This window comes from Sinocyclocheilus grahami, unplaced genomic scaffold (genome assembly GCF_001515645.1).
Source record: "Sinocyclocheilus grahami isolate Dianchi unplaced genomic scaffold, SAMN03320097.WGS_v1.1 scaffold230.1, whole genome shotgun sequence".
NCBI lineage: Eukaryota > Metazoa > Chordata > Actinopteri > Cypriniformes > Cyprinidae > Sinocyclocheilus > Sinocyclocheilus grahami.
In genome coordinates this window covers 1,337,426-1,351,410 of record NW_015505409.1, presented here as the reverse complement: position 1 = coordinate 1,351,410, position 13,985 = coordinate 1,337,426, and the positions used below count along the sequence as shown (strand labels likewise).

General features: G+C 37.3%; 1 protein-coding gene across 1 annotated transcript in view; it reads right to left on the bottom strand.

The window, feature by feature from the left end:
- Positions 1–13,985, bottom strand: part of LOC107597323 (teneurin-1-like) — a 97,610-nt gene that overhangs the window by 52,536 nt on the left and 31,089 nt on the right. The window contains exons 6-10 of the mRNA XM_016288335.1: positions 9,774–9,984; positions 9,500–9,601; positions 8,338–8,532; positions 5,399–5,599; positions 992–1,177 (exon numbers count right to left, since the gene is read on the bottom strand). Coding sequence (XP_016143821.1) covers positions 992–1,177; positions 5,399–5,599; positions 8,338–8,532; positions 9,500–9,601; positions 9,774–9,984 — 895 coding nt within the window. The remainder of the gene's footprint in view (positions 1–991; positions 1,178–5,398; positions 5,600–8,337; positions 8,533–9,499; positions 9,602–9,773; positions 9,985–13,985) is intronic.

Genomic DNA, 13,985 nt, shown 5'->3' with positions numbered 1-13,985 from the left:
CCAAACGCACCAAAAGTTGGTTAAATGACCATGGTGTTGGTGTGCTTGACTGGCCAGCAAACTCACCAGACCTGAACCCCATAGAGAATCTATGGGGTATTGTCAAGAGGAAAATGAGAAACAAGAGACCAAAAAATGCAGATGAGCTGAAGACCACTGTCAAAGAAACCTGGGCTTCCATACCACCTCAGCAGTGCCACAAACTGATCACTTCCATGCCACGCCGAATTGAGGCAGTAATTAAAGCAAAAGGAGCCCCTACCAAGTATTGAGTACATGTACAGTAAATGAACATACTTTCCAGAAGGCCAACAATTCACTAAAATGTTTTTTTTATTGGTCTTATGAAGTATTCTAATTTGTTGAGATAGTGAATTGGTGGGTTTTTGTTAAATGTGAGCCAAAATCATCACAATTAAAAGAACCAAAGACTTAAACTACTGCAGTCTGTGTGCGCTGAATTTATTTAATACACGAGTTTCACAATTTGAGGTGAATTACTGAAATAAATGAACTTTTCCGCGACATTCTAATTTATTGAGATGCACCTGTATATATATATATATATATATAGTTTGGTGTTGGACAATGAAAGGTCAGGCAATTTAAAGTCTCTTATGCTCACCAATATTTTTTTTTTAAATGCAGTTAAAACAGTAATATTGTAAACTACTATTACAATTTCAAATTTTATATTTTAATATATTTTAAAATGTCACTTATTCCTGTGATGGCAAAGCTGAATTTTCAGTGTCACATGATCATTCATATATTCTAATTTTCAATTTGGCGCTCAAGAGACGTTTCTTTATCTATTATCATAAAAGTACAGCATTTATTTAAAATTTCAATCTTTTGTAGCATTATAAATGTCTTTATTATGAATTTCTTTCAAAATAACCAAAAAATCACTACTAACTTCAAACTTTTGAATTGTATAATAGTATATATAAGATTGTGTAATAATATAATTAGTGTCATTCTGACATACCAATAGTGCAGTGCTCTCCCTCCCAACCGGGCTGACAGACACACTGTCCATCTCTGCACTCTCCATGCTCTTCACAGATCGGATGGCACGCCTGTTTGTCACAGGTGGTCCCCTCCCACCCCTCCTCACACTGGCAACGTCCAGCAACACACACACTATGGGCGCTGCAGGGAATGGGGCAAACCTCTGAAATAAATGACAGAAAGCGACAGAGAGAAAAAGACATTTGTTACCATTCATTATATTCATGTACAATAAAATCTTTGTAAGTTTTTGTTTACACTGCTGCTTCTTTTTCGTCTTGGATTTTATACTGACACCTATTGAATGCACAAGGTATTGCATGTTCACTAACTCTTGCTGCTTTTGTCTGTTTTCCTCCATTTCGTACTAAACATACAGTATATGGCCATTCTTGAAATCAATCCAGTGATTTTCTGTGTTGTTGGTGGATCATGCTGGTTCACAGCTGGCTGCTGCACTGCACCATGACTGCCGAGAGCTCACTTCCTGCTGTGGTTATATCTTGAACGGAGGAATTTAGTGGTGTGGTCATGTGTTCACTCTCTGCACTTGACGTCCCAGCGTTTTTGCCTCGATGCTGCCGGTCGTCACGGTTTGTTTCATCGCTCCAGTAGGGACTGCTTATTTGAAGTTTTTCCCTCATTCTGTTTGGACTGTCTGGGACATTGCAAACAATCTGAGCACACTGGCTTAAAGTACTTTATATACAGTACACTATATAAACAATATACTTTGTCACATATAAGTGCCTTTTTCAAGTCATTTTGTACAACTTTTTTTGACTGAGTGCACCTTTAAAGGGGTCATATGACATTGCTAAAAAAGAACATTAGTTTGTGTATTTGGTGTAATGAAAAGTGTTTATGTGGTTAAACCCACATTATTTTCCACATACTGTACATTATTGTTTTTCCTCTATGCCCCTCTATGAAATGCGTCGATTTTTACAAAGCTCATCATTCTGAAAAGCGAGGTATGCTCTGATTGGCCAACTATCCAGTGCGTTGTGATTGGCCGAATACCTCAAGCGTGTGACGGAAATGTTACGCCCCTCACATACTGTGATGCCGTGTCCCGGAGCGACAAGACAAAAACAATAAAACCCATTATAAACGAGGCATTCGTTGCATCCAGTGGGGACATAATTATGGATTATATTGACTTATACTGTCTTTTTACGCGTTGTGTTGCATTGCACCACGTAAACATAAAAGCATGACTGCATTTGTGATCGGAGAAACAACAAACAAGAAGCGCTGCTCTACACTGCTCAAAACTCGCGTTTGAATCGTCAGTGGCAAATCCTTTAAATATGAAAACGTACTTACAGGCTGTGAGTCAGCATTATTTGTCAGAACACTGGCATTGTAGGCTACTCTCCCAGGAAACAGACCCTCATCCTCCATAAAATGTGTTGCACACATCTGAATATTTGGTTTGAACTGTTCTGGAACAGTGTTGTAAATACAACTTAACCACTTATTTCTAGTTGTTGCCCCTTTTAGAAGGCCAAACAAAGTAGGTTCGCTTTCACAACGAAACACACAGCGTCTCCACGACATGGCGGCGGCAGCAGCAACAATACTACAGTAAGAATAAAAGTTACGCCTTCTTTTGTTGCGTATACATTTGGGCGGTGTTATGCAAATCTTCCCACACAGTGGCATAGACATGTGGGGGCGTGTTTGAACGAGGCGTTTTAGGAGGCCGTGGACTAGTCTTAACTTTTATAAAGAATATTTCTTTGGGTTTGAGACTTTAGTCTTTGCAGCTTTAGGGATCTTATCTATTCACGAACAGCTTGTAAAACTCCAAAGAGAAAGGACAACTTGAAATCGCATCATATGACCCCTTTAATTGTGAGAAAGGAGTATAAAGAGAGCAGAAATTCACACACATCCTCTGCTCTCCATCTACAGCCTGCTTTTTCACACCAGCCTAAACTGTTCGAATGTTACTGTGGTTCTGAATTCAAGACAGAGTTTAGCACGGTTTCATGACAAAAACAATTTCGCTGAACGAGTAAGATATCTCTGCTCTCTGGCCCTCAGACAGAATTGCTTTGTCTTCACGCGTACTTACAGGATTCGTGACGGGTCAAACTGAGATGACAGTTTTTCATATCTTAAAAGTCACTTAAAATCAGCTGCCACATTTCTCCTCTGTAACTGCAGCACTGAGCGTTGAGTTTGGACAGCCTCTCCTCTGTCTTTCGCCCTCCACGTCTCGTACCATTCAAAACAAATTATCCTTGCTGTTCCATAAAGCACATCGGACGAGAGCTCTTCCTCTCAATCACACACGAGATATAAATGTCTGGAAATGACAGGAAGGGCATTAAACCAGAATGTTTATTAATACACACATTATCAATTTAACTGCTCTGCCGTGGAAACTGACAGTTTCAAGCTGTAATATTCATGCATTCTGATAATCTAATATTTAATAAATGCTTTCATATTCTAGCCAGTGGCCAAAAGGCAATGAGTTACAAAATCCTGCCGATCTTCCAGAAGAGCCACCTCTTTGCAATAAAAAAGTGTTCTTATTTAAACATCATCATTGTCAACCAGGAAATTATGAAACTGGTGGCACATTCCATGAATAGGCTACAAAATAAGGCCTGAATCTATCACAACACGAAGTACCATTTTCAACAAATGGCACAGTGAAAGGAGCAGTTTAACCTTCAGAATAGGGGTGTGCGATATTAACAAAAAATTATATCTCGATATTTTATGGGATTTTATCGATAACGATAATTAGACAATATTTTGCTGAGTGTGTTATTGTGCTGGTACCTTAAGGACTGCCGAAGACAGCTGACTCCTAATGTTTTTAATATTCTTCATATTAAATTTGAAATTAAAACCGCCAGCAAATCCCTCTTAATAAGTGAGTCATTGCGATTGAACCGAATAATTTAAACGGTTGATTCATTCAAGAACGAAACACCATCATGTTGCTCAGAGACACAACATTCTGTAGCTGTATGCGGAATGATTTTTGTTGGCGAAATAGAGCAAAAACAAGCAATATGGTGTCTAAAACGTAAGTCTCTTAATTAACTTATTGTTTATTGAATTCAATGTCACATTTGTAATCATGGTAATTTTTGGAGAAAAACGGCACTCTTCGTGTGAAATTTAATAACTATATGAAGTGGTATAAATATATAAATTTTCTGCCATCATGTCTTGAATTTGTGATCATTCCAAATGCATTTTAATAGACTGAATCATGCAGTGAAAGAACGCTCTCTAAATGTGCACACGCACTAGTCTAGACTTCACATAATATATTTGTGCGCTCTGTAGGGATGTTTTGAATGCATTTTGCAAAATACTCGATAATGTCAAATCGCACATCGTTAAAACAACAATTATGATATTATCGCAGACGATATATATCGCACACCCCTACTTCAGAATATATGATTGTCAACCTCAGGAGAGGTCAGACTAAATATTACAAAAGTTGTTTTATTTTCTATTCATTTTGTATGAGTACTACAATTTTTGCAACCTTGTAACAAAAATTTGGAACATGTTTGATACAGTTTGTTAAATTTTATAGAACTAAACATTCAATAAACATCCAGCTTTAAATAAACACCCAAGGTTGCAGATTTACCTGAAATAATGTTATCACTCAGTTGGGGCTAGCTAGTCTAGGACAAAAAGTTTGCTTGCAGTTATTATTAAACTTGTGTGTCCCATGGAAATATTTTTTAATACATTTTTCTTACAATAACTTGAGTAACAGGGTTAAATGGTTGTGCTTGACAAATGCAGTCAGCACGGCAATATTCAGAAAGTTAAGTGAGATTATTTAGTTGTCCTCCTGTCCTGCTGTAGAAAGGGATGGGAACACATTATAAAATATAATATTAATAAAAAAAAAGGAATTTGGGCCTCTAAAGCTTTTCAAATAGTAATGAGATACCAAAGTGCACTGCATTTGTGGAAAGTGGCCAGTATATATCATGCATTTAATGGCAAACCTCTTCCTCCATCTGTAAAACAGGAAATTCCACAGTCCAGCAGGTTTCATTTACGAGATGCCCAATCAATCAGACAATAAGAACGAATCCGTTTTCTCTCTATTAAAGAAAGTACATTCCCCTTTTGCAATGTATATCACATTACAATTAAGAGGCGATCCATACTCCTGCACAAAGGGCCCTGCTTTACTCTGTCAGACAGGAACGGAACTGGATTTGGAGTGTTTGGGGTCAATGGTAACTGAATCAAACAAAAATCAGAAACTCCTGAGTGAGAGACGCATGACCGAATGATGAAAAAGCACTTTCAAGACTATAATTACAAATGATAAGATGAAAGGAAAAAGCTTGCACATTTGTATGTTTTGACTGATACTCACCCACGGAGCAGTCGTCACCGCTCCATCCCTGTTCACACACACACCCCCCTGTCTGGGCTTGGTACGTTCCATGACCTGAACATTGTTCTTTACAGGCAGGAAGTGCCGTCTCACAGCTCTCACCTCCCCAGCCTGCCGAGCACACACACTCACCGCGCACACACACACCGCGACCTGAGCACAAGGGGTCCACGCAATCCACTGTAGACACACACAACCATCACACACAGAAATAACAGGTTTGTCCATGAGCATTTAATTACAGGTGCATGTAGAGGTGCATATAAAGCCATATACAGACAGAACTAGTTTTCCCTAAGGAAGTTCGGAAAATTGGGGCTTCACCGACGTACTTCATGATTTTAATCCCGTTCGAATCGAGTTTTTCTTCAAACTAACTCGGGTAGAAATTGCGGTGCAAATTACCTCTGAGACATCTAATCCCATCCGGATCGGAAAGCGTGTGATTGCAGTATATTATTGTTTTCACAATGCATCTTCTCATATATTTTGACCTACGTCAAACACCGTAATTACATCTGAATTTCTTGTGCCGTCTAGTGCATCTGCATTATGGATTTGGACCAGTTTGCACTTGATCTGGATAGAGTAACACTTGAGTTTAGCATAATGGTTGTACTGGTAAGCGAGACAGAAAAGCTGATGATTATTGAATAAAACAAATCATTTAAATACTACTACAGTGTGTGTACAAAAATAATTGTATTTATTTTGGTGAAGATTACGTTTAGCACTATTATTAAATTATTACTGTTTTGTAACTGAGCGCAAAATGACGACCAAGATACACAGAAGAGGCACAATTAAATATCCAACATCAGTTGAAATATACCCTATATATAAAATGATAAAATACATTTTACATGTATAAAAATATGCATGCAATTTATTCCTGTTATTTATTATTGGTGCCCAATTATTAATGAGTGTTCTTATTGCTATCAATGTTTAAACAGTTTTTGCTGCTGAATACTTTAGCAGAAACAGTAATGCAATTTGTTTCTAAATACAAATATTTTGTAACATTATAAATGTCTTTACTGCCTCTTTTGATTAATTTAATGCATAGTTGTTGACGAAATGCATCATTAGTTTTAAAATTTTTACCACACACATTTGAAAGGTAATGTATTATGATTTCCACAAGAATATTAAGCAGCAAAAACTGCAAAAACAATATTAATAATAATAATGATAATAATTAATGTTTTTTTGAGCATCAGATCAGCATATTAATATGATTGTTGAAGGACCATGTGACACTGAAGACCAAAGTAATGGCTACTGAAAATTCAGCTGTGCAATCACAGGAATACAATTTACTATGAATACATTTACACAATTTACTCATTTGTTCCCTGTAGTAAATTGTGGCTACATTGTACTAATTCATTCTCTCGTTTTGATTTACTAAATTAAGGAAATTAACTAGCAAATCATGTTTTTTCCCGCATTTACGGGGCTCTGAACTGTGATACCTATTTATTGTACATCCCTCATAGCAATAATGAGCTTGTGAAACATTTCATCTGCTAAATGAATAGATGTAAATGTAGTAAAAGAATCAGGTATCAACTTATATGTTTTCCTCACTCATATATTTTATATTTAGATTAAATAATCTCTATTCGGTCCATCAGTACATGAAATCATGGGCGTCCTCTGTTAATAATCGTAACTCAAAAGTTTTTTAGAAAATGTCTGAATAGTGCTTAAAGGAACACTCCACTATTTTTGAAAATAGGCTCATTTTCCAACTCCCCTAGAGTTAAACAGTTGAGTTTTACCGTTTTTGAATCCATTCAGCTGATCTCCGGGTCTGGCGGTAGCACTTTTAGCTGTAGCTTAGCATAGATTATTGAATCTGATTAGACCGTTAGCATCTCACTCAAAAATGACCAAAGAGTTTCGATATTTTTCCTATTTAAAACTTGACTCTTCTGTAGTTACATCGTATACTAAGACCAACGGAAAATGAAAAGTTGCGATTTTCCACGTACCATGGGTGCAGCAGGCGCAATGATATTACGCAGCGCCTGAAAATAGGCTTATTGGAAGTTACCTAGCTGGGGACTATTTTCAGGCGCTGCGTAATATCATTCCTTGATTATTACGCCGGAATGAGAGTATAGTTCCTAGCCATATTGGCCTAGAAAATCGCAACTTTTCATTTTCGATCCGTCTTAGTACACGATGTAACTACAGAAGAGTCAAGTTTTAAATAGGAAAAATATAGAAACTCCTTGGTCATTTTTGAGTGAGATGCTAACGGTCTAATCAGATTTAATGATCTATGCTAAGCTACAGCTAAAAGTGCTACCGGCTGAATGGATTCGAAAACGGTAAAACTCAACTGTTTAACTCTAGGGGATTTGGAAAATGAGCCTATTTTCAAAAATAGTGGAGTGTTCCTTTAAGACAGAGGCAGAGAAGGTGAAACATGAAAACAGCACAGTCAGAGAGTGCATAACAAAAAAAACAAGATACAAATACATGTAAATTCCAATTACAACTGCAACATTATGTGTGTGTGTGTGTGTGTGTGTGTAGATGGGGAAGGTGTCTGATGGAAAAGCTAATTTGGTGGATGGATCTACATGGGATTAAATTGAGTCTCTCTCTCTAACTCTCTCTGTCTCTCTCTCTATCACTGAAATGGCGGCAATGAATTTTCAGCTTAATGGTTAGGGGAGAAAGTGTGTTTAAAATCCAATTACAGGACATTCATCATAAACAAGCGGTGGAAATAGACTAGTAGCTCTGCACGCACAGACACACACGCAGCATGATGGTCATGTTGCAGATGAGGGTTATTTGAGCTTCAAACTCAATCTTTCTATCTAAAAATGAATCTAGTCCATCAAAAGCTGAAAATGTTTTAATGAAAGTGTGTGTGGGTGGGTGACAGAGAGCTGTACCTTGCTCACAGTTATCGCCCTTGAAAGCAGGAGCGCACACACAGATTCCATTGACACATTCTCCATTGTTGGAACAGGTGGGATCGATACACTGGCCTTCCTCCACCTCACACTCCGCCCCCTTCCATCCAGCATGACACACACACACACCTTTCTCGTAATCGCCGTTACCACTACACAGCACTGGGCAAGAGTCTGAAATATAGAGACAAACTGATGAATAATCAGATCAATCAGATCTTTGTTACGTTGTGTACTCTAAGAAGTAATACTGTGTGAAAATGAAGAACAATAACTATAAAGATAACTATATTAGCGTCCACACCGATGCACAATAATGTTCTGTTTATTCAAAGAGTTATGTTGTCTGCTTCTTTATATGATGGATTCTGATTGGCTATCAATATTTTTGTCGCTTCATAAGCAAACGTTCTGCAAGTGATTCCAATGATATTGTTTCTCTGTGCCATCAACGTTATAGTTGTGGTGTGGATTCTTGCTATTTTTAAAACTATATTTATTGTTATAGTTATCATGCTTGGTGTGAACGTGCCTTTAGGCTTATAGTTTGACTGATGCTAATGTTGTTTTTGTCTTTACTGTACAGATAAAATGTTGACTATGTCATTGCGTATTTGTGCAAAACTGTGATCATGTTGTGTATAATTATATTAGGTGTTATATAATACAAATGTGATTATGTATATGTGACTCTGGAGCACAAAACCAGTCTTAAGTCGCTGGGGTATATTTGTAGCAATAGCCAAAAATACATGGTATGGGTCAAAATTATAGATTTTTCTTTTATGCCAAAAATCATTAGAATCATAAGATCATGCTCCATGAAGATATTTTGTAAATTTCCTACTGTAAGTATTTTCAAACTTCATTTTTGATCAGCAATATGCATTGCTAAGAACTTCATTTGGACAACTTTAAAGGCGATTTTATCAATATTTAGATTTTTTTGCACCCTCAGATTCCAGATTTTCAAATAGTTGTATTATCCTAACAAACCATACATCAATGGAAAGCTTATTTATTCAGCTTTCAGATGATGTATAATTCTCAATTTCAAAAAATGGACCCTTGTGACTGATTTTGTGGTCCAGGGTACACATATTACCCTGATGATGATGTGTGTAATTGCCTTCAGATGTACCTTTTGAACAATCTGGCCCCAGGAAGCCAGTAAAACAGTGACAGTGTCCGGCGACACACTCTCCGTTACCGTTACAGTTAGTGGAGCAACCATCTATAGTTTCTGAACACACAGACACAATCCAATTAAATAATTCTGAAGTACACATCTATTTTGTGTATTGTTAGCGAGCATTTTTATACCCCAAAACATAATCGTGATGTAATAAGTTTGCTTATATTAAAAAGAAAATAATTCAAATGAAGGAAAAAACTAATATTTGTTGGTCTCTCACCTATGGGTGTGCTGTACACCACCACCTGTTCCATCTTTCGACCGTCATTATAGAAGGCCAGGTACCAGGTTCCCACATCAAGGTATTCCACAAAGCCCGTCTCCTGCAGAGCAGACACCAGCAGACTTCGCAGAGGAGGGTTCGGAATTTTGACATTCCGGGAATCCTGCTTAATCAGCTGTCTCCCGTCCAGCAACTTCACAAAGTCAAACTGGAGAAAAAGGACATAGAGTTATTTGTGTATCTAATCTAAATTGTGGTAAAAAGAACATAGCACAGATCGACAGTTGAATTCATGCCCTTGGCACTGACCGTCCGTAACTTGGTGCTCTGTGTCTCAGCATCGCTCTGTACTCTACCCTATGTCTCTGATGTTGATGTTGCCAACCTTGGCATAGTCTCCGAGGAAAACAAGCTCCTATTTATATGTCCAATACTTGCCAAAACATGCATCCTACAGAACTGGAAAAAGTAAATCATGTATATCCACCCAACACTGGAAACAACCACGCTACATTGCATTCATCTAGGGAATGTGTCTGACAAACCCTCTGAATGCCTCCATGTCTGGCAATCTATTTTTAGATGCATTAATTTAAAAGCATGATACCAAACAAATTAATTATCTGCACCTGCAGGAAGTCTCCACAGGGTTAATGCATGGCACCCCATATATCATTTTGTTCTTTTAATGATGAAATAAACAAACAGAAAGTGTGAGCGAATAATAAAAAATAAAAACAAGATAAAAAACTAAGGAAGTATCAATTAATAATTGTAAACAAGAAGCAATACACAGTACAAGATAAAATTAAGTAAAACAGCTGTGTGAACAAATACTTAGTAGCAATGAATTATACAATGCAAAACGAAATAAACAAGCATTATTAAGAAATAAAATGAGACATCAGTAGTGCAAAAACAAATACTATGAATAAAATTGTTATTAATGCAAAATAAAATAAAAACACAGTAAACCAAGAAAGCAGCCATTAATAAGCGGCAACAAAAAAGTAATAGATTTAACAATGTCAAATGAGGTAATACGAATGTAAACTAAATAAAACAAAGTATCTGTAGTGCAAAATGAAATGAAATGAAATACAGCAACAGTGCAGAGTAAACTAAGAAAGTAGCAACTAACCTAATTAAATTTAAACAAAGGAATAAAGTATACAATGACAATTTAAACAAGTACTGTTAAGACATAAAATGAAACATCTGTAGTGCAAAAAAAATTATAAAATAACAGCAAAAAATAAACTTGGGAGTGTAAGAAATAAAAAAGGATTCCAGTAAAGAAGTAATAAAACAAGTAACAATTAAGAAAGATAAACTAACAATGAAAAATAAGACTCGATTGGGCTGAAGGGTTCTAAGCACAATATGTAACATTTTCAATACGACATAGTTCACTAATGATGGCAAAGCTCTATATATCTTCCTCTGTTAATGGCATTAAGCATGAGTATCTTCCGCACCCTCATCTGCTCTCCATTGTGACTGACATGTGTTACTGGTGGGGTGGGCATAAACTAAGAAACATCCCCTTCCCCTGCTACAACATCCACACACACACACACACACACACAAACACGCACACGCAGGCCTGCAGTTTGACCAAACACGGCCAGACACGCTGACAGTCACACACACAGAGTCCAGATCAAGTCAAGAGTCGCTGCAAATGTGAGATGTTCACATCCAGGCGTTCACAGCTCACCATCTGTGCTCGTTTGACTCAGCCGGCGATCAGTATATCTGTGTTCAGCGTCAGTCTCATCACCTCGCACCACTGTGTCACTTCCATCCCGTAAGTGGGATGAATCTATCTCCAAGGAAACTGGAAATGATACGTGGCGTGTGTGTCTGTCTGTCTGTATTTGGGGGGGATTGCCAGTGTTTAGACAGAGCTGTTACAAACATCAGAAACATCAATGAGCGGCGTTCTCCGAGGCACTACAGAACCCTCTGGCTATAATGAGTCCCTCTCCTCCTCCGGAGTCACTCTGGAAGCAGTGGAGGCACTGAAGCCCTATCGACTGTAATGACTCTCACGCTGACAGGCAGGAGCCAGCAGGGCAGCAGTTGCACCAGAGCCCCACTGCTTTTAATGACAGCCAGAGAAACTGAGGAACGATCGTGGGAGCCGCAATGGAGTTGACAGTCTCAGTGCAGTTGCGATCTGTCAGGCCTCAGTGAACACACACACGCGCGCCGAAGTAGACCCGCAGAAGCTGTGCAAGTGTAAACATCTCTATTCTGACATGCACGCACAAAAGAAGGCTTTTCATTAAGCAGGAACAATTAACCAGTCTTCTTGCTTTGCCTCCGCCTACATATGCGAGCGCGTATGCAAATGAGGCGAAAACGAGAAGCCTTAAATTGAATTACACCGGGCTCTAATTTCTTGAGCAAAGTGAACAGTTAATCTCAGATGATATCCTGAATAATGAGATGTAATTAGCATGTTGGGGTCGTCTGAAGTACCTCGTTAGATACGCTCCTGATCCTCCTTGTTATCTGCCAGTCATAACAATATGTACTTAGAAAACATTTACCAACACGAGCAATCGTGACGAAACCTGGGCATGGATGCACAAGTCTGATAACACACTCTCTTTCAAACACACAAACACACTCCCTCACATGCCATCTTACACGAACACATAATTATTTATTATAAATTAGTATTATTTTATATCAAATTTCTGGTTTTGTGCACATTTTTCACACTGTAGAACAAAAGAATACAAACACAGGGGTCTCGAGATACGGGTTTCAAAGTTGAACTACTTTTAAACTTCACACGGCTCATGGTGTGAGATGCAGCTGATTAATGTTTAATAATCTGTAAATAAAATAAGGAATATATTTTAAAATGCTACTTTCATAATTTTGTACTCAGTGCTTTACTCGTTTGCCACAGCAATGTCAGGTCAAGTCACAAATCATTTAAAAGCAGAATCACATTAATAAACAGGAAAATAGTGTTAATTAGGGCTGGGTATCGTTCAAAAATTTTCGATATCGATACCGATACCTTGACTTCGATACCGGTTCCTGAACAATACTTTTTTCAATACCAATTTTATGAAATCTACTTGAACAAGATTACATTATCTAAAAAAAACCCTTTGGTTTTATTTTTCAGCTTGTTGATGTTTATACAGACTCAAAGCCACTGCACAAAGGAACAAAATGTAACAAACAAAAAATCAGTGCAAATAGTTTTAATAAAGCTCAAATAGTCTTCAGTTTACACATCTGTTAGCTACATTTACACTAGTGCGTGTGACAGAATCACCTAGCTCAGACAGAATCGTCATTTCTATTCATTTTCTACTGATTTACTGATGAGCATTAGCAGCTTCCAGCACTGTCTGCCTGTGCTCTCTTCCATGATTGCTGCTCTGACTCAGAGGTAATAATATATTTAATTTCATCAACAATACATGGCCAAAACACACACGGCAATCGGAAGTTATTACAAAAACTTGATGGTGGTTTAAAGTGAGTTTTGAGTAAAAGTGGAATATAAATCTAATTTATTGTCTTATGCAGGGGTTAAATTGAGATTTGTTGTGTGTGTGTGCTCTATGGTATCGATCTTATGCTTATGTATGTATATATATATTATATTATATATTATATTATTCTATTCCCACTAATCTCATTAATACTTTAATTTCAAATTCTTACATTTGATCTATAAATTCAATTGACACTGAAAAATACAACTGCATTAAATAATTATTATGAGATTATTTTAAATATTTTTTAATATACAAACAAGAAATTATGGTGGAAATGATACTTTTCAACTAAATTAAAACGCCAGTGCCAGTAGTGAGTGTTTAATGAGGGAGTCATTGAGTCGTTCATTCAAATGATTAATTCAAACGGCAGATTCATCAGATGTTTATGCGTGGGCTAATGAAACTTTGACTCAACCGATTCGTTCAAAACACGGAATCAATCAGCAATGAAATAGGCTGTTTGCTGTGAGATGCGCTGTTTCCGCCTAAAATGTAAGTGACCTAATATTATTGTATTTGCTTATTGAACTGTTTATAGAACTATTAAACAGTCGTAATGGTGAAAACGTTGTGTGATGTTGCCTAACTAACTGTATTTTAAATAGTTACGTCAGGATGCTGAGTTTCTTAAGCCTGTTTGTTGAGCATTTTGATTTCTCCTGGAGAGGCTGCG